Source organism: Lissotriton helveticus, chromosome 2_1 (assembly GCF_964261635.1).
Source record: "Lissotriton helveticus chromosome 2_1, aLisHel1.1, whole genome shotgun sequence".
Classification (NCBI taxonomy): Eukaryota; Metazoa; Chordata; class Amphibia; order Caudata; family Salamandridae; genus Lissotriton; species Lissotriton helveticus.
Genome location: NC_136059.1, coordinates 2,112,081,979 through 2,112,101,458, shown reverse-complemented (window position 1 = coordinate 2,112,101,458; position 19,480 = coordinate 2,112,081,979). Strand labels below are relative to the sequence as shown.

Sequence of the window (19,480 nt, the reverse complement as noted above, 5' to 3'; positions counted from 1 at the left end):
CTTATCTGGCGAAACTGTGGAGGAAGGCGTGGTGGCATGCTGTTTGCGCGCCGCCGTCACAATCACCGAGTCTGGAGGGGGCTCCAGCCTTAGAAAGGCCGGGTCCGAGTCCGAAGCCCGGTACTTCTTCTGCAGTCTGGAAGGTGCCGCCTTAGTCACCGCTGGAGTGAGGAAAATATCCAGGGCCGGTTCTTCCAGGCCCGGCACTAGTGGTAGTAACGGCAGAGACAAATGCTTCTGATGGAGCGTCTCGAAGATGACCGAAGTCTTTGGAGTGGGCACCGTCAAAGTAATGCCCAATTTCGCCGCACCCCGTAACAGCACGTCCTGGAAGGACACCAGATCGTCGACCGGTGAAACCCTCGTGTCCGGCGAATCTGACAAGGTCGGGGAGTAGTCCCTGGTCCCAGACGACCGGGTCCGTGAACGAGACCTGTGTCTCCTGCGGCGCCGTCTAGATCGTGTGGAAGACCTGTGACGTGAACGTTCCCTTCTCCTGGAGCGGGAGCGCGACCTCCCAGCACGTGGGCGCTCCACCGGTTTCCGTGGAGGCGTCTTCCGTGGCCTATCCTGGGGCTTCGGGTAGGCGTACCCTTAGGAGGTGTCGGAAGCAGAGGCAGCGACACCGACCTCGGTGGCCTATGAGGAGGGACCGGCGGTGGAGGCTGCCCCGCAGGAGGCGGCGGAGGCAGGGAGGGGAGCGGCGGATTAGCCGGAGGAGCCTCCTTCGGTAGAGGAGGAGGGGTCATAGGCCTTGGCGGTGGATATACCACCGAGTACACCGTGCCCGATGACTTCTTCGAGGGAGGGGCCTCTGATCCAGACCCACCAGAGCGTGAGCGACGCCTCCGACGTCCTTCACCAGATCCAGCGTGACTTTTGGCGCCAGAATCCCTCCTGCGCCTCTTAGAGGAGGTTGAGATCCTCGGTGACGCTGATCTCTTCCTGCTCGACGTCGAGCGTCGTTTTTCAGGCGTGGAACGGCGATCCCTCGACTCTGGCGTCGAACGCCGTCTCCTCGACGTCGAGTGTTTCTTCCTCGACGACGATCGTCGCCCCCTCGACGACGAGCGGTCAGACCTCGACGGCGAGCGTCGACTCTTTCTCCTCGATGACCGTTTCCTCACGGTCCTCGACGCCGAGGATCCCCTCGACGTCGAACTGGTCGACGGCGACCGACGGTGTCGCTTCGACGGCGAGCGCCGGTGCCTTAGTCGACGGCGATGCCTCGACTTCGACGACGACGTCGGCGGTGACTTCGACGGCGGCCTAGCCAGGCCTCTCGACGTCGATCTTCCACGCTGTCTCGACCCGGAGCCCCGGGGAGAAGGGGAACACACCGTCGTCATCCCTCTCGACGTCGTCGTCGATGCTATCGACGTCGACGGAGACCGGGACCTTTTGCTGGTCTTCCTGCCTATGGGGAGCCCCCCCAGAGGCCTCAGCAGGGGCAGAGGGAGCCTTCCCAGCCTGCCCAGACCCACCTGCAGTCGCCTCTCTTCCAGGCCTTGGAGCCTAATCTTCTGCCTTTCCCTCAGGGTCCTTGTAGAAAAGGTCTGGCAGATGTCACAATCTTCAGGGACATGCTCATCGGGGAGGCAAAGAATGCAGACGTCGTGTGGATCAGTCTTGGCCTTCTTCCTTCCACATGCTGGGCACTTGTCGAATAAAGCAGGCATTTTAGATCCCTAAAAGCCTGAACAAACACACAGAAGTGAAAAGGAAACATCAAGAATCAAATGAGAACACTTTTAAAAATCCAATAAACCCTTGAAAAAGGGAGAGCTCAATGCACAGGGTCCTGTAAGCAGGAGCCGGAAAAAAGAACTGAAAGTGAGAGGGACCTGCTATGCATTCTGGGATACTGGGAGAAGTTCTGGAAAGTTCTCTTAAAGGCACAGTATCCTATTTAAGCCACATAATGGCAGCCTATGGGGCTTGTCTGTCCATGCCTTCCTCTCTATCATTTCTGAGGGTGTTTGCTGTTAAAGCAAGGGAAATCTGGACAGGCTTTGCTGTTTGTGGATTTTTGGTGGAATTTTCTAGTTGAAGTACTGGACAGTGTAGCCTGTGAATATAGGCTGCATTATTTGTCTTTAAATTTTCTCTTAAGTGTCTTTGCAGTTCTGCAATTTTCTGACAACTTAAGAGATTATTTTTGATTGCCGAGGTCCTCGCACATGGGCGGGACTATTCACTAGATTATGACTATACACAGAGATCCCCTACTACAGAACATGTTGCTCCTAGTCAGACTCCTGATGGTATGGTACCTACAGGCGTGGGTTGAAGGAGGTGGACTTCTTCACTTTATTGTGTATGGGTTTTGGATATGCTTTTGAGCATGGACTAGTCCGCTCCTCTGACTATGGCATCATAGGCAGACATGAACAGATACTGGTCAGACATTACATAATTTTGTGTCACTTTGTAATTTACTTTTCGAGAGTGTCATAGCACGTTGGTACTAAATGTGTTGAATCCTTAATGTGTTTGTGAAGGAACAAACTGTGGATATTGCATAGCTTTGCAAATGTCGGAAAATGATAAAGTTTTCCACAAAAAAAAACTATGTTCTCATGACAACTGGGTTCACCACTGATCAGAAGCTTTGAACACAGCAGCAATACCAGAGATGATGGTACTACTACCTCTCTTTAGATATCTCAACTGAAGAAGTCTTTAGATATTGAAGGCACAGTCCCACCTTCCCTGTCCACCATGTCTCTTTATTTCTGTCTTCTCTGCTCTGAAATCCTTTAGCTTCTCAAGATGGATGAATCAGCTTCAGCTAATGTTAAACATACCACACACACAGTGTGAGCACCAACAAGAGGGGCACGTCTCAAAACACAAGGAACATTTCCACGGCAGATGTATAAAAATGAGGAATTGCTTACAATTTTTGTTTTTATGAAGATCGGAAAAATACAAGATTTTCGAAAGAAAAAAAATCATTACAGGAAAGGGTAAAAAGGCCCTAGTTTCCATCTCCAACAGACTGACAAAAACGAATAGGGCTTGGGAGGCTTGACCGGATTTCGAAGCAACAGGCTGCTTAAAGAAAACCAGTGCATGTTTTCAAGGCCATGAACTTTAGAATGCTTATCGAACTTCTCTCATTTCCCCCCGAATTTTATCCTAACTTTCCTTGGCAAAAGTGATAGGACAATGTAGTGCAACAGATTAGTATCTGTTCTCAATTTTTTGTATTTGATAAATAAGAAAATCTAGCCCAAACTGCAGAGTTTATCTGCATTATGAAAAATAGCACATTTTACATCTTGTAAATGTATATAATAAAATGTTCTAGGATCTCCGCAACAGGTGCGCATTAGTTAGTGTTTAAGACTATCAATCAAGATCCTTCAACGCAGAACCATGTGTGATATGGTGAGAAATGTTCAAATCCCACATGCAGAAGTATGGAGACCAAGCAGGCATCTGGGAGGAGGGGGCGTGGGGGGTAGTTGGGGCTACGTACGAACAATAGAGAAGAAAAAAAAAGATTCAGCACTCTAACCAACACACAGTATGTTTCAATAAGCTAAACAAGGGTGTTGCAATACTTATATTAATCGCGGGCTTATTGTCGAAGAGGAAAGAAAACTTTAATAGGGACTGTTTCGTTTGACAAATACAAAATAGCTGTGCTTAAAACGTGGAGTATGCCGCAAAAATCATTTGAGATAGGTACCACCAGTTGAGTTCAGAAGTCAAATGTTTCAGAAAACTGAATGCATAGATAAGTAGAGACAACGTAGTCGCCAAGTAATTTCCTTTAACATTAGGTTCTTCTTGCAGTGAGGGTATTTTTCGCTCTGATGCACAGACAGTCACTTATATATGTATCTTTTGAATATACGTACATAGTTTCGCATAACACTCTTCGAACTAGTCCAGGACATTTGAAACACTAGATTTAAGAACACATTCACAACTATTACCTAAAATGGGAATAAAATCAATTTACCAAGAAGGCACATTCAGAAATATATATACTAAAAATGATTACCTCTTTTTCACAGCTGACCTCGACGATATCTTCTTCTGCGGACCAAGATTCTTCCTCTTCCTCTTCAGTCAAAGGACGAGGCTCTTCCAAATCAACTTCGCTACCCGTGTGACGCTGTACAAAAGGTTTCATCTATAGGTAACAGAAACAAATATTAGGAATAATGAAGCGTTCATTTTGAACTTCCTGACAGTACATATTTTTAGCAATTGAAGGTTCTAAAATCTTCTTTTACAGACACCAAATAGAATTATTGGAAAATGAAATCTTGATGCACAAGTCTTCTTCAGGTCTTTACCTTTACACTTTAAAAAGTACATCTCCAAACCACATTCGGATCTCCAATGTGAAATATGTGAAATAATTCTGGTAATTACATACTTTCTTAAATGCACTGGGAATACAATAGACTTGGATTTACAGGCAATAATAAACTTGCCATTGTAATAGAAGGTAGGGCCACATACATCCTACATTATGATGGGTGGCAGCACTAGATGTCCAGTCTTTAAATCTTGCCATCTGATCCTGTGCTGAATAAACTAATGGTAAGAACAGATGCTCAGCCTAATTTAAACTACTCTTCACAATGTTTCTCCTGTTAGAGCCGTGTAACGTTACCTAACAGCAGTTTCACTCCCAAGAGGAGTAAACGCCTCCCCTAAGCAATACGTGTGTTTTGTTTTGTTTTGTCGGCTGCCTTCAAGCAAACATACGATCGAGCTGGCATCTGTGGTGGCAGAGACTCAATCTGCAAGGGCAACTATATGATGGTGGGCAGTGTAAATTGATGGAATAATCTGATCAATTTGGCACACTTGGTTTGTAGAGGGATGGGCGGTTTATCCAGCCTTAACTGTAATTTCAAACAGTTATTTATTTCAGCCAAGAATGTTGAACTGAATGTCGCTGGAGAGACTCAGTGGTGACTACTGCCTGCAAAGTGAAAGCAAAGAAGCCCAGGTGCTAATACAGTTTGAGCACAATACATCTAGTGGGTGACAGTAGCCCTGGAAGGCATCTAATGGCCGAGACCTCTTATACGATTCTGTAAACTTTCTTCACAAGGTTATTTTTTTAGCAGGTTGCAACCTCCATTCTGTGGAGAGCCCAACAATCACAGTGGTGAGATGTAGGTGCTCACCCAGATGTTGCCAAGGCTGTACAAGGGACCATTATTTTCCCTACTCTGTAGTAAAGCAGGTTGGGCTACCAGTGCACCTGCAACTGTCTTGGCCACTCACCCTCCAGACTTTTACAGTAGGCCAAGAATGATGGAGTCGTCCAGAAGAATAAGGTTTTTTGAAGACAGATACATCTCCCTACAAATCTAGACAGGCCCAGTTGCTCTGGTTGATCCCACCCATAACTTATGTTCCTCTCAGAGAATAAGCTACACACTTATACTGCCAAGGCAGACATAGAAAAACTCTAAAATGTCCTCCTTTGTTTGATGGTGTTGCAACGTCTCTGGAAGTGAACTGTTTTTATACTTTAAATACACATTACTAGTGATGCAGTAACCAGTGCAGGTTGAGTTGAGTTGAGTTTTTTCTCATTTCAAGGGAATTTGATTTCAATTTTTTAAATTTAGAATTCAGCGATGTTTTGAAGTTGGATGTGTCAGATGTGCCCTACACTAACCAGGTTAAGACTGGTCCATTATCAATTTTTTCCTTGCTCAATAATAAAGTCTCTGAAACAGATGGAGCTAACTTCAAAAAGGAACCAGAAGGTAAATCTATAGTCTGCACCTATAGACATATCGGCCTTGTTCTACCTTATGAGCTGGTGGCTTTGTGCCAGTATCAACCTTTTGCTCCTCTAAAGGGGATAGTATTAAGCACAACCATGGGCATTGTGCCCTTTAAGAGAACCACTCCTCCCATTTTGATTTAAATAATTGTTCTAGTCGCAACTGTTTTGTTCAGATAAAGTATTTCACCTCCTCCTAAAATTCCGATCTCTTTAATAGCCCTGTAGTATCTTCTCCTATAGTTCTACCTAATCTTTAATTGCCATCTTTCACTTCACCGTAGTCCCATGGCTCCAATTTCCTGTACCTTCGCTTCCCTTGATATTTTGCTTTTTTGTCATGTTGTAACTTATCAGCATTTAATTCTCCCTATTTCCTCTGTTTCTCGGTCCTCACCTTTGCCTAGGCTCCCACTAGTGATCCCGACATCCATTCTATTTACTGATTCCTCCCTCCCACTCTTTTTTCACCTCAGCCTTGCATCACGTTTTACACCATTCTCTATACAGTTCAAAGCTTTAGCTCCACCTTCATTCCCGCCAGCAAACTTTGCTGTTCTTCCCACTTTTGTTTCTTCTTTTCGTCCTTGCGGCCCCGAACCAACACTTAGCTATTTTTTCTGAATGCCATGTAGCCACACCTATAGGTTTGACTTTGAAGAGCTAGTCATTGTTTTATGTCTCTTGTGTTACAATAGAATTCATGTAGGTTCTTTAGAAGAGGTCATCATGTAACCTCGGGTTGTTCTTATCTACACCATGCTGAGACCATCCAGGATGAGGTGCGCTTTATAAAAATATGAAATAAAAATAAAATAACATGTCCTTAATAGAATTGAAACTTTCCGTTAAGATAGCTGGGACATTTTTCATTCTGTAGGACTACTTTAACGGTTAGGTGACAAAGATTGTGAACCCTAAAGTTTTAAACTCATTACCACCATAATAAAGACAGGATGCCAGGGCAACAATCTATGTATAGCCGGAAACTCAGACAGCTAAGGAAAGAATTATTCAAAAATCACGAGTTAATTTCTCATATCAAGACTAAACATTTTATGAATAAAATCCAAATGTATTTTGTATACCTGAACAGTACTTGCAGAAGTCCATCCTGACTGAACTGAAATATTCTCCTCACACAGCTGCTCTTGCTGTGCCTCCATATAAAGTTTATTAGGATTTGGTTTCTTCTTTGGTTTTGACTTCACCTTTCAGAACAAAGGAAAATATGACATGTAGCACATAACAGAAATACTGGTTTAATTCTACACAAAATTACAGCTCATGATATCATCTGTCCTCTTGTTTGATAGGGTATGCTTGCCAATCAGGTTTTTTGAGTCAGCACTGCAGTTTGTTTGTGAGCTATCCTAGAGTGGAATACAGTGGAATGCATGACTGGGGGAGTACAGATGAGTTCTTGAGTGAGACTGCTGTCTATTACTTGGTGGGCTTAATAGGGACATCTGAGTCGATGAGTTTGCATGCATGGGTAAAGTACAAGAGCCGACTGATATTGGCCTGTTGGACGCTTATGTTTTGTGGTAGTACAACAATTTATCGCACAGCCAACACAAAGAAGTCAATGCTGTTGTTAGCATTTTAACTGGTCTGTTGTTTTTTAAAGTTTTCAGGAACATATTGGTAATGGGAAACTACATGTAGGAATCAGTACACTAACATCAATTTACCTCGTAATTCTCCAGCGCCTAAGGAACAGCTCCATACTAAATAGTAATTCAGTATTCTAAAATGACTAATTGCAAGAGGATCAAGTAATTTAGTATGCAAAATACTGCCTCAGATTTAGAAATGCACTTGGAATGAGGCAATTAGTGGTCCTAAAATGACGGTTAGCCATTAACTGGTTTAGGTGTGCTTATTACTACCTCTAAAGATGATGAGAAACCCTCTTCCCGATCATGCCAGGCATTTTTAAGACTAGGTTTTGCACTTTCTATCACTACAATCACACCTTCATAGACTTGTGTTTGTTTGCAAATGAATTCTACAGCGAAGTTTTCTGAAGTGGAATGAGACAGCTGCTATTATATTCTTTATAGGTGGAAAGTTTACAAAGGTGCTTGCAGCTTTTACTTTGTGACTAGCTTTTTAACACGAAATAATTAAATCAGAACTGTCAACACAAGGATTTTGTTTATGGATTTTCTATATGCCCTGTTTGTTCCTGTAGCAATTCAACAGTCTTTCCTATCGGCGCTGTAGCTTCTCCAGCTGGGCACACCAAAAGGGGCTTTTGCGGCTCATCACCTGAGGTTTCTAGAGTGATGTTAACTGCTGTGGGTTGTAATTATCATTTACGCCCACTATGGGAAACAAGGGTAAATGTGGTGGGGAGGGGCCCCTCTTCTTGCTTCGACCCTTTTTCCTGTTTGACTTTGAAGTCATACATGCAGCAAACTCTACCTCATTATCTGTATAAGAGAAATGGCTGCGTGAATCAAAGTCAGATTGAGCCCTGTTATTTGGTCTGTTAAACCTATTTAGTTTAGTTAATCTATACAGCTTAGCTTCAGCCTGACCACAAGGGGGCTCCACATAAAATATAGGGGCACCTGGTGACCCCCGCGGTTTGAGTTGATGTGAGGGGTTATAAGGAGCCCTCTGAAATTTTGCCTAACTTTGACCCCACTAAAATATTGAAAATGTATAGCCAACTGCCCAAAAGTCCCCTAATTTATCCCGTGTTCTAACAGGGCTGCCACTGCTACTGCTGCACAGATCCCCCTGCGTGGAGCCTGATATGTCTCTGGATGTCTCTCCTGCCCCCGGTCCCATCGAGTACCTCTGAGAGCGCTGATCTCCGGGGCGGCACCTACCCGGAGTTTCCCTTTCTGCCGAGCACAGCAGCCTTCTCTGACTTCGTCTTGCAGCCTTCTTGCGCCGAGTAGCGAGAAGCCGAGCGGGGTCACTGCACGTCTCCACAGCCGCGTAAAGACTCGGGGCAGATCGTAGGAGTCCCATTTACCAGCGCTCTCCCGTGCAGGATTCCGTGTCGCTGAACACACCCAGGTTTGTCCAAGGGAGGGGGGCCTTTAATTGCCTCACACCTACGCGTTAGAGAATACTTTGAATTAAGCCTCTAAAATCCGTTACCCACACTCGTACCCATTCACTCGCGAAGCTCGTGACCAAGCGTTCAGCCGGCCGCCATGTTCTCCTCGACCTTGCCAATGTTGTGGGATATTGAGACCAACAATAATCCAAGCATACAGCAGGACTCTGGTTCAGTTAAATATACAACCAGGAAACAGAGGGCTCTGAAAACTAAAGGCGTTACGACAGCAGTGGTATCTACCAGAGCTGCAAAAACAGCGAAAAAAGAGCAATTAAAGAAGGGCTCAAATTTAAAAGTCACCCCCTCACTTCGCTCCTTTTTCAAGATCCAAGAGAGGCCAGTACAGAGAGACCTTTCAACCAACGCAATGTCTGAGTCATCACTGAAGACATTGGAGTCGCCAAACAAATACCAAGATCTCATGTTAAATGAGTTGGGGGAGGGCAAAGAACATCCTACCGAGCTCCCCATTGAAGCTACCCCAGAAGGTGCCCCACAAATAGAGGATGACCTACAGTTTGCTTAGGATCAAGGTAGCAAGCAAGATATGAATACTACTATAAGGGGCAATAAAGGAGTTTTAGAGGCCTTGTTGTTTAAAGAGATGAAAATTGAGTTTGCCAAATCCGAGAAAAATCACGAAAAATCCAGGCTTCGTGTGAGGCCTCGGAGACCAAATTTAACGCTCTTGTAGAAAGAGTGGTGGTGGTGGTTGAAACAGCCATGGAGCAAGTCAGGGAGGAAGTGAGGCTCTGTCAGAGCGACATCGAGAAATTAGCTTCATCGGACAGAGAACTCAAGGACAAAATTGAGATCTTAGAAAATAACTCAAGGAGAAATCATTTACGTTTATTAAACTTTCCTGAAGACCAAGAAGGGGAAGATATAAGGTCTTTCGTAGTGAGTCTCTTAAAAGAGTTCATTCCTGATATGGATGCAAAAAACTTGGATGAAGATATACAGAGAGTCCGCAGAGACCCAATTCGGCTCAATAGAGATAGGAAAAATCCACGTAGAGTTCCAGTTAATTTCAGGACTTACTCAATAAAAGAACAAATACTGAGCAAGGCCCTAAATGCTGGCACCCTGACAAGAGATGGATTCAACTATAAAATCCACTCAGATATATCCAAGGCAACAGCCGACAGGCAATGGGCCCTAGGAAAATATATGCAAGACCTTAGGGCTGAAGGAGCCACTGTCCAAATGAGATTTCCAGCCCTCTTACGCATAATGTGGCGTAATCAAACCTACAACTTTAGAGACCTGAAAGAAGTGGAGTTATTATTAGAACACATGAAGATAAATAAGGCTAAGTAGCATAATGAGCCTCATTGCTTTAAAATAATTCCCATTCAACTGCAGTCCTCATACTGGGCAGTTAGGATTGCTCAATCTTAATGGGGAGGGTTCTCCAGGGTGGGGGTAAGCACAAGTTTCCTTTCCTTATTTCTTATGCACATTAGTTATGTTTTTGGGTGGGGAGCATTTGGGAGAAAAAGCAAAAAAAATATTTGTCCGATATGTAAATTGTATAGCAAACAGGGTAGGAATTATAAGCAGAAGGAAGGATTTGAAACTTAATGGGCGAACTGAAGATAATGACTTGGAAATATGAATGGGCTAAGAACCAGGGGGAGGCGTCAACTTATTTTGTATATCTTAAATTGCAGAACTGCGATGTCATGATATTACAAGAAACACATCTCCTAAGAGATGAATGGCCTGAAGCTATATAATACGAGAATTGGATCGGTGAAACTGTTTGCACAAATCAAGATGGCAATATCAAGGGTGTAGCCATCATTATTAGAAAATCACAGTTTTTTATGTTGGTAGGACAATTCGTAGATTCAAGAACAAGGTGGGCCATAGCAAACATAAAAATAAGAGACACTGCTTTCTCCGTGGTGGGATACTATGCCCTAACATAGATGACCCCGCACCTCTTCAATTGCTATATACACAGTTATTACTTCATTCTACACCAATTATATTAGGAGGTGATTATAATATCTTACTAGATCCTAAAAAAGATAGGCATCCCCCAGGCAGAGTCCTAAACTTCACCAAGATGCAAGAGTGCTTGATTAGGCTTAAAGACGATTGTTAGACCTGGCACCATTGGCGGGGGTCTCCCTTCCATTTTTGCTGTTGCCTCAGGTACTTTTGCTGGTGTTAGATGCTGTGGGCAGATCATTTTTGGACTACAAGAAGAAACCTTTACTGAGGCGAGGAACCTGAAGAAACTGAGGAGAGATTATTCCCAAGCTGAAGTGCTGCTTGGGGGATGGGCCTGCAGTGGTTAACTTACTGCCAAAGGAAGGAGAAAGGAACTTTGTGTACTTTGCTTTCAACTTGTGAAGGATCTCCAAGGGCTTGGAAAAGAGCTCGCTTCCTGCTGAAGTCTCAGGGAACACAGACCTCAACCCCCAGCTCCCCAGAGTTCTTTGGAAGTGCCTGCTGCTGTTTTGGGCCTTCTGAGGGACAGCGTGTCGCAAGGAGCTGGAATCGCGACTCAACGAGAAGAGGCGTGTTGCCGTTGCTGTGCCTGCCATCGCAACTCCAAAGGAGGGTGTCGCCGCTGGAACTGTCGCACTGCACCGCATCGGAGAGAAGCGTGCCGCAACGAAGAGGAAGCGTGTCGCCATCGCTGCTGCTGCCGTCGCAACTCCGAAGGAGGGTGTCGTCGCTGTAGCTGTTGCACTGCACCAAGAGAAGAATCTCGCAACGAGGTTGGAGCGTGTCGCCGTCGCAACTCCGAAGGAGGGTGTCACCGCTGGAACTTTCGCACTGCACCACATCGAAGGAGAGCACCTTGCATACCCGAGAAGTGCGCCGCCGTCGGAGCTGCTGCCATTGCAACGTTGATGTCTCCGCTGTAGTTGTCGCATCGAGCGGAAGCTTCATGCATCGTGAGAGAAGTGTCGCTGCTGGAGCTGCTGCCGTCGCATCGTAAGGGTGTCGCCGTTGCAGTCCATGTATCGAACCGAGATCTTCTCGCATCCCCGAGAAGCATGCCGCATCTGGAAGATCTTCACGTCTTTATTTCTTTGTATCTGAACTTTGCCGCATTTCCCTCGCTGCGACATTGCTTGTCGTAGAAGCGCAACGCAACCTAAGGTACATTGACGCAAAGTGTCGCATCTAAGAACTGAACTGAACTAAGCTTAATCTACCATCTTAAAGTAACAGTATTGTGTATTTTTGTTGTTTATGGTCTTGTGGTAACTCTATATAAAGTCTACTTATTTTTTTATATAAAACCTGTGTGGTGTCCATTTGTAGTGTTGTCACTGGGTTACTGTATGTGGTCACAAATGCTCAACACACAACGTCTCTGAGATAAAGCCTGTCTGCTCGTGCCAAGCTACCAAGGGGGTGAGCAGGGGTTATTTTAGGAGTGTAATCCCCTTATCCTGACTAGAGGCGAGGGTCCCTATTTATCACACGTACCTACCTGTGACAATTAGAGACCCCCAAATCTAACAACGATCTAGGTCTAATTGATATTTCGAATCTAAAAGGGGACCAAACAAATAAATTCACTTGTAGAAACTATAAATACGGCTATGCCTCAAGAATAGATTATTTCTTAGTAGACAAACTTCTAAGTAATAATGTTAAAAAAGCCCAACACCTGCCTGCACACCTATCGGACCACTCGTCGGTCCAACTAAATATTAAGCTTGAGTCAGGGCAGGGCGAGAGAAGATGGACTATAGACAGGACACTTCTTTCAGATCAAGAAATCATTAGTGAAGTAAGATCTACAATGGAAAATGGTGAAGGGGAAGTTTGTAAAACGATAGTCTGGGACGCTTATAAAGCTGTGCTTAGAGGTACACTAGCAGGGATAGCGATAGGCACTTTAGAAATTTCAACCTCTGAAGAAGACCATAATAACCTAAAAGACGAAATAATGAACCTGAAACAGGAACTTGTCTCAGATTAAGAGGAAAAAATAAGGAAGAGATGGCAAGCTAGTACCCTGTCAAACTATGAATTTGGGGAGAACAGCCGTAAATTGTTAGCCTGGAAGCTTAAAACTGACTTAAATAGAAACAAGATAACTGCTATCCATAAGGAAAACGATGAACAAATAATAGAAGACAAGGCAGGGATTGAAGAAGCTTTTGAACACTTCTTTCAGGCTTTATACGAGGAAGATCTATCACCCTCCCCCATAGCAATAGACACATATTTAGATAACTCACATGTCATGAAGTTAGACGTAGATTCATGTAAAAACTTAAATGCAGACATTACCTTAAAGGAGGTCCTGGAGGTAATCATCAATCTTAAAAGAAGTAAAGCAGCAGGGCCTGATGCCATACCAGTGAGCTTTATGTAGTTTTGAAAGATTGTCTCGCACCAAGATTAACTGATCTTTTTAACGTCATCTTTATGGAGGGCCTCCCAATTCCTAAATCCTGGAATGAGGCGATGATCAGCTTGATATTACAACTTGGCAAAGATCCTCTTCGTTGCGAGTCTTATAGACCAATCTCACTTCTCAACACAGATTATAAAAATTTCACTCAGGTCTTAGCAAAAAGATTAGGCTCTTTATCTGACAAGCTTATTCATAAGGACCAGAAGGGATTTATTAAAGGGAGGCAGCTACATGATCTTACACACCAACTGATTAGAGCCATCGACATAGCAACATATGAGAAGGTACCCCTAGCAATATTTACTTTTGACGCGGCCAAGGCATTTGACCGTGTTAATATGGGCATATCTACAAAATGTCATTTGACACAATAACCTAGGTCAGAATTTTGCACGTTTAATAGCTAACATCTACTCAGCACCAACAGGGAAAATACTTATTAACAGAAGTACCTCAAATAGTTTCCAAATTAAAAAAGAGGCACTAGGCATGGGTGCCCCCTTTCCCCTCACCTTTTTAATTTATATATAGAGCCGCTAGCTATTATGATTAGGACATCGGAAGAGATTATTCCTTTTAGCTTTAATAGCTTGGATTTAAAGGTGGCACTATATGCGGACGATTTGATGATTTATTCCAGTAATCTAAACGAGTCATTTGGAACATACCAACTCCACGAATTGATTCCAAAAGAAAAATCAAATATCTTGGAATTAAAGTCATGAAAGGTATTGACAATATAGCCCAGACAAACTTGGAAATAAAAGCTAAAGAGATGAGGAAATTATTTAAATCCTGGAGTTGCTTATCTCTTACCTTCATGGGGAAGGCCAATGTAATAAAAATGGCCATCCTTCAGAAATTCACTTTTGTTTTTAATATGATCCCTCTGGAGTTTGATTCACGATGTCTGAAAAAAATACAGGGCGAAATAAACTCTTTAATTTGGGCATCCAAAAGTGCCAGGATAACATGGAAGAAGCTGAGCCGGAAGAAGAATCAGGGCGGGATAGCTAGCCCAGACCATATGTCCTATACCAAAGCCTTCCAGTTTAAGAACATAAGATATCTCTTTCGAGACTATGAGTCAGACCCTCCCTACTGGAAAGCAGTGACAAAACACAGCCACTGTTTATATAAGTTTGGCCATCATAAGTTTTTTTTTTTTTTTTAAATTAGGTTAAAGATGCCAAGAGCAGCTTTCAAACTATGTTCAGACATAAGGAAACTATGGCAGTATCAATACTATAGTCCCCAAGCACCAACATGGAACTCTCCAGGAACACCCGAATGCCTGAGTGACTTATTAGCACTTACTTTGAAAAGGGCTGGAATTATTAAGTGGGGAGAGTTGTTGGAATTTGGTGAATTAAAATCATGGGACGAACTCGTGGAGATGACGAAGGACGAACTATCTAGGTTTAAATTTTATCATCAGTTGTCTAGCTGGGCTAAAGACCAAGCGTCATGGCCAGACTACTTTGGGATTCTAGATCACAAACTTCATAAGGACTCTGGGAATAAAGAAGTTTCAAAGTGGTATTGGCACTTAGTGGAGAAGAAGGAAGCTGAAAATGACACCCCAGATCTTAATTGGAAGACTTTCCAGCTCAAGACTTGCAACAAGCATGGCAAGTATCCTGCACTTTTTCATGGCATATTATAATTTCTACACCTCTTAGGAAAAATCATTTGTTTACTTTGCACAGATCTTATTGGACCCCCAACAAGAAAAGTTATCAAAAATGAATACCCATGTGATCAAGAAATGTCCAAAATGTGGCGAGAGGGAAGCCAATGACATCCATATGTTTCATTCATGTCATCACTTAGACATATTTTGGAGTGAAATTGGTAAGATTATTGATGAAAGTTTAAACAAGTCTATCAAGGTAAGAACCTTTAATGTTATTTTTGGCATATTAGATACCAATGAATCCAACTCCAGCTCCCTGATCGCCAACCTCGCCAACCTCAGACTCAGACAGTTTGTGACAACACCAACACACGCCGCCGGCCACACGCTGGACCCCATCTTAAACCGCAAGCCGCCACGTCTCCTTCAACCACACCAAGGAACCCCACTGGATCGACCACCACTGCATCCACCTCACCTTCAGGAAGTCCACCGCGCACCAACGCACCCAACAGATGCCTCGACGCTGCTAGAGCAAGGTCACAGAAGACCAGCTAACCACTACCCTGGCCCAGAGACCGCCCCAACAACCATCACCCCCACGACCACCACCTGCACCACCTGCCTGCTCTCATGGCAAGCATCAACGACGAGGACACCAGCGAGATCACGAACACCATCCACTCCGGATCACCGCTAGACCTATGCCCCCAGCACATCTTCAACAAAGCCAGCACAGCCATCGCACCCCATCTCCGGAAAGTATTCAACATCTCCTTCGAGACAGCAACCTTCCCGGAAAGCTGGAAGCACGCCGAGATTAACGCCTTACTCAAGAAACCCAAGGCAGACCCAAGGACCTCAAGAACTTCTAACCGATCTCCCTGATCCCGTTCCTGGCGAAGGTCACCGAGAAAATCGTCAACAAACAGCTGACCCGCTTCCTCAAGGAGAACAGCATCCTGGACCCATCCCAATCCGGGTACCGCAGCAACCACAGCACCGAAACCGCCCTCCTCGCCGCCACCGATGACATCAGGACCCTGATTGACAACGGAAAAACAGCAGCCCTCATCCTCCTGGACCTGTCAGCCGCCTTCAACACAGTCTGCCACCGCACACTACGAACACGCCTACACGACGCCGGGATCCAAGAGAAGGCCCTGGACTGGACCACATCCTTCCTCTCCGGCAGAACACAGAGCGTCCACCCCCCCCCCCTTCTGCTCCATTGCCACCGAAATCATCTGTGGCGTACTCCAGGGATCCTCCCTAAGCCCGACGCTGTTCAACATCTACATGGCACCCCTCGCCCACGTCGCCCGACAGCAGGACCGCAACATCATCTCCTATGCCGACACCCAGCTGATCATCTCCCTCACCAAAGACTCTCACACCGCCAAAACCAATCTCCATGAAGGAATGAAGGTCGTCACCGAATGGATGAGGAACAGCCGGCTGAAGCTGAACTCGGACAAGACGGAGGTCCTCATCCTCGGCTCCACCCCTTCAGCCTGGGACGACTCCTGGTGGCCGACAACCCTAGGAAGAGCCCAGACACCCAACGACCAGGCACGCAACCTGGGGGTCATCCTCGACTCCACCCTCTCCATGGCTAAACAGGTCAACGCCGTCTCCTCATCCTGCGTAAATACCCTCCGAATGCTCCGCAGGATCTTCAAGTGGATCCCCACCAAGACGAGAAGAACCGTCACCCAGGCCTTCGTCACCAGCAAGCTGGACTACATCGCCCTCTACGCAGGAACGTCAGCCAAGCTCCTGAGCCGATTGCAACGCATCCAGAACGCCTCAACACGTCTGATCCTCGACATCCCCCGCCGCAGCCACATTTCACCCCACCTGAGAGACCTGCACTGGCTCCCCGTCAACAACAGCATAACCTTCCAACTCCTCATCCACGCACACAAAGCTCTCCACAAGACCGGCCCAGCATACCTCAACAAACGGAACTTCTACTCCCCCACCCACCAACTCCCCTCCGCCAGCCTCACCCTCGCCAATGTCCCCGCATCCGAAGAACGACCGTCGACGGCAAATCCTTCTCCCACCTCGCGGCCAAGACGTCGAACACCCTCCCCACCAACCTACGGCAGACCCAAAACCTACAGGCCTTCAGAAGACTCCCCAAGACCTGGCTCTTCGATCACTAGCAGCACCCCCACCCCACACCCCACCTTGAGACCCTCACGGGTATGTAGTGCGCTTTACAAATGTCATGACTGATTGATTGATTGAACACTATTTTAACAAAGAACCACCTTTTGTTTACACTTATACTAATTGCCAGACGCAAGATCTGTATTAATTGGATTCTTCCCTCGCCCCCGAAGGTAGAAGATTGGGTTCGATCAGTTGATAAATTCAGGAACTTGGACAGATTTAGAGAGGAAGGTAAGCGCAGAAGGTATTGGGGTCTGTGGGACACACATATAGACGGTAGGATAGGTAGGATAGGAAGGGATGTCCAATGATTTGAACCAACGCGATCATGAACCTTATGAGTTTTATAGGGGCTGGGACAGCGACGTATAAACTCATGTAAAGATGGTAATCTGTTGGTATCAAGGCATGGTTTCCACCTCATCCCCGAGGGCGCTTAGTGAGAGGTGACCCTGTTGCTTTTACATCAAGATTGCATAAATGAGGACAAAAAAAAAAAAAGGATTTTGTTTATGAGTGGTCCTCTCCACTGTGGTATGGTGACCCTTTATTTTGACATTATTTCAGATTACTTGGGTTGGTGAAGGTGTGGTAGCGACACAAAGGGCCTAGGCACTAGACCACATTAGTGATAAGGTCTTGTAAATTATTGCCTAACAGAAAAATTGATCTCTTGTACATAGTGGGCTCCATATACGATATCGTGTAGGCCGGGCAGATGGAAATCTCGTGTGCTCTCTATGAGTACCTGAAATGCAAGTGGTGGGAAGAGGCAAGCCTTGCTCCAGAAAGGTCAACTTTCCACTCTATTTCTGTTTTTCCATTTGGCCAAAAACGATACCTTGAATCCAGGGAGCATTTCAGGTCTCATCAAGGTAGCAGATGGTGAGTAATATCCCACATCTCTTCCCCCATTTTAACAAGGCTTCACCAAAAAGAAATTTCGCCCTGGGACTGCAGCTCACAACAATCCCTATGCAAAATTCCTTTCACGGTCTGCCCCCTAAAATATGCTTGTTCAAGGATTGTGTTTCTCCACAGTACTTAATAGAAATACTTTTAGAAGTGGTATCACTGCAGAAGAGTAGCAAATGATGTGCTATATGCCAGACTCAAGACTTGAAATGTGCCCTGGACACAGACGATCGGTTTTGGTCAAGCAACAAAAAGGAAACAGAGTGGGAAGACAGATGTACAGATTTATAGGGCATGTCTCGCTCTAGCCTTTACTGGGGTTAGAAATGTACCCAATACATCAGGATCTTTTTTGATGAAGCAACACAAATAAATAGATAGAAATGGAGAGCAGAACCTAGTTTTCTGTCATAAGGCATGTCTCACACGTACTTTCGGGCATCTGCATTCCATACTTCTATGGGAAGACAGATCAGGGATGTTACCAACTTATCAGCCACCCTCACAGCCACAGATGCTTTCAAAACAAAGATGGTTTATTTTCTTTTGATAGTGAAAGCAAACGAAGTTGAGAACCAGGCATCCCAGCAGATGCTACTTGTGACCTTTCCCTTTTATGCACCATCTCACTTGCACTGCTCCCCCCACCTCCCGGCAAACTAGGGTAGGGAGTGTAAGAAAAACAGACTCAGTGCAGGTGACCCGCACTTTTTGCCCCACCCCTCCCCAGTTGGACTACTAGATTCTGTTTTTTCAGTCTGACGGTGCACTAGAGCCTGTTTGCCAGGTCCCAGTGCGCTCTCCCCAAAACTGTTATGACTTGGTAATCCCAAATTGACAGAGAATTTACCCCCTCATAAGTCCATAGTGCATGGTGCCAGGGGTAACCATGGCATAGGTGGTAAATGGGTCCCCAGGGCTGCAGCATGGTGTTGTGCCACCCTGGGCGACAAAAGAAAACTACTGAAAGCAGGCCTGCCATTTCAGACTACAGGAGCAGTGAAAACTGCTTGAGGTAGACTGTGCCCTCACCATGTGTGGCACAGTCAAATACACTACCTTTACTATATGTCAGATACCCCTAAAGTAGGCCTCCTCAGCCCACGAGGCAGGGTGCAGTATATTAAAGGTGAGGACATACAAGTGCAAGACTATATGTCCCTATAGTGGTGTTCCTTTATTGGCAACTACTATAAGTATTAGAGGCCAATAAGATAACATGGACAGCCAACTGGGCACTCTGGAGGTTGGCAGCTCCATGAAGGTACCACTGAAATATGTAATTTTGGTATCAAACAATGTGCCTTCTCAGCCGTCACAAATCTTGTACCCTGTGTAATCTGGCATGCACCCAGGTGTCCCCTTAGAGGTAGTCCAACTGGTTTCTCCAACTGCATTGTGTTCTGGCTGACCAGCCTGCGCTTTCCTGCACCTGCTGCCAACTAGACAGGATTATGACCACCTGCCAGGCAGTGCGATCACATCCAGGAGTCAGGAACA

The 19,480-nt window shown here is 45.3% G+C and overlaps 1 protein-coding gene across 3 annotated transcripts in view; it reads right to left on the bottom strand.

Annotated features, from left to right (window-relative positions):
* Window positions 1–19,480, bottom strand: part of CEP44 (centrosomal protein 44) — a 302,123-nt gene that overhangs the window by 232,908 nt on the left and 49,735 nt on the right. For all 3 annotated transcript variants that reach the window (XM_078677077.1, XM_078677079.1, XM_078677078.1), the window contains exons 5-6: window positions 6,859–6,981; window positions 4,016–4,147 (exon numbers count right to left, since the gene is read on the bottom strand). In XM_078677077.1, the coding sequence (XP_078533203.1) occupies window positions 4,016–4,147; window positions 6,859–6,981 (255 nt within the window). The remainder of the gene's footprint in view (window positions 1–4,015; window positions 4,148–6,858; window positions 6,982–19,480) is intronic.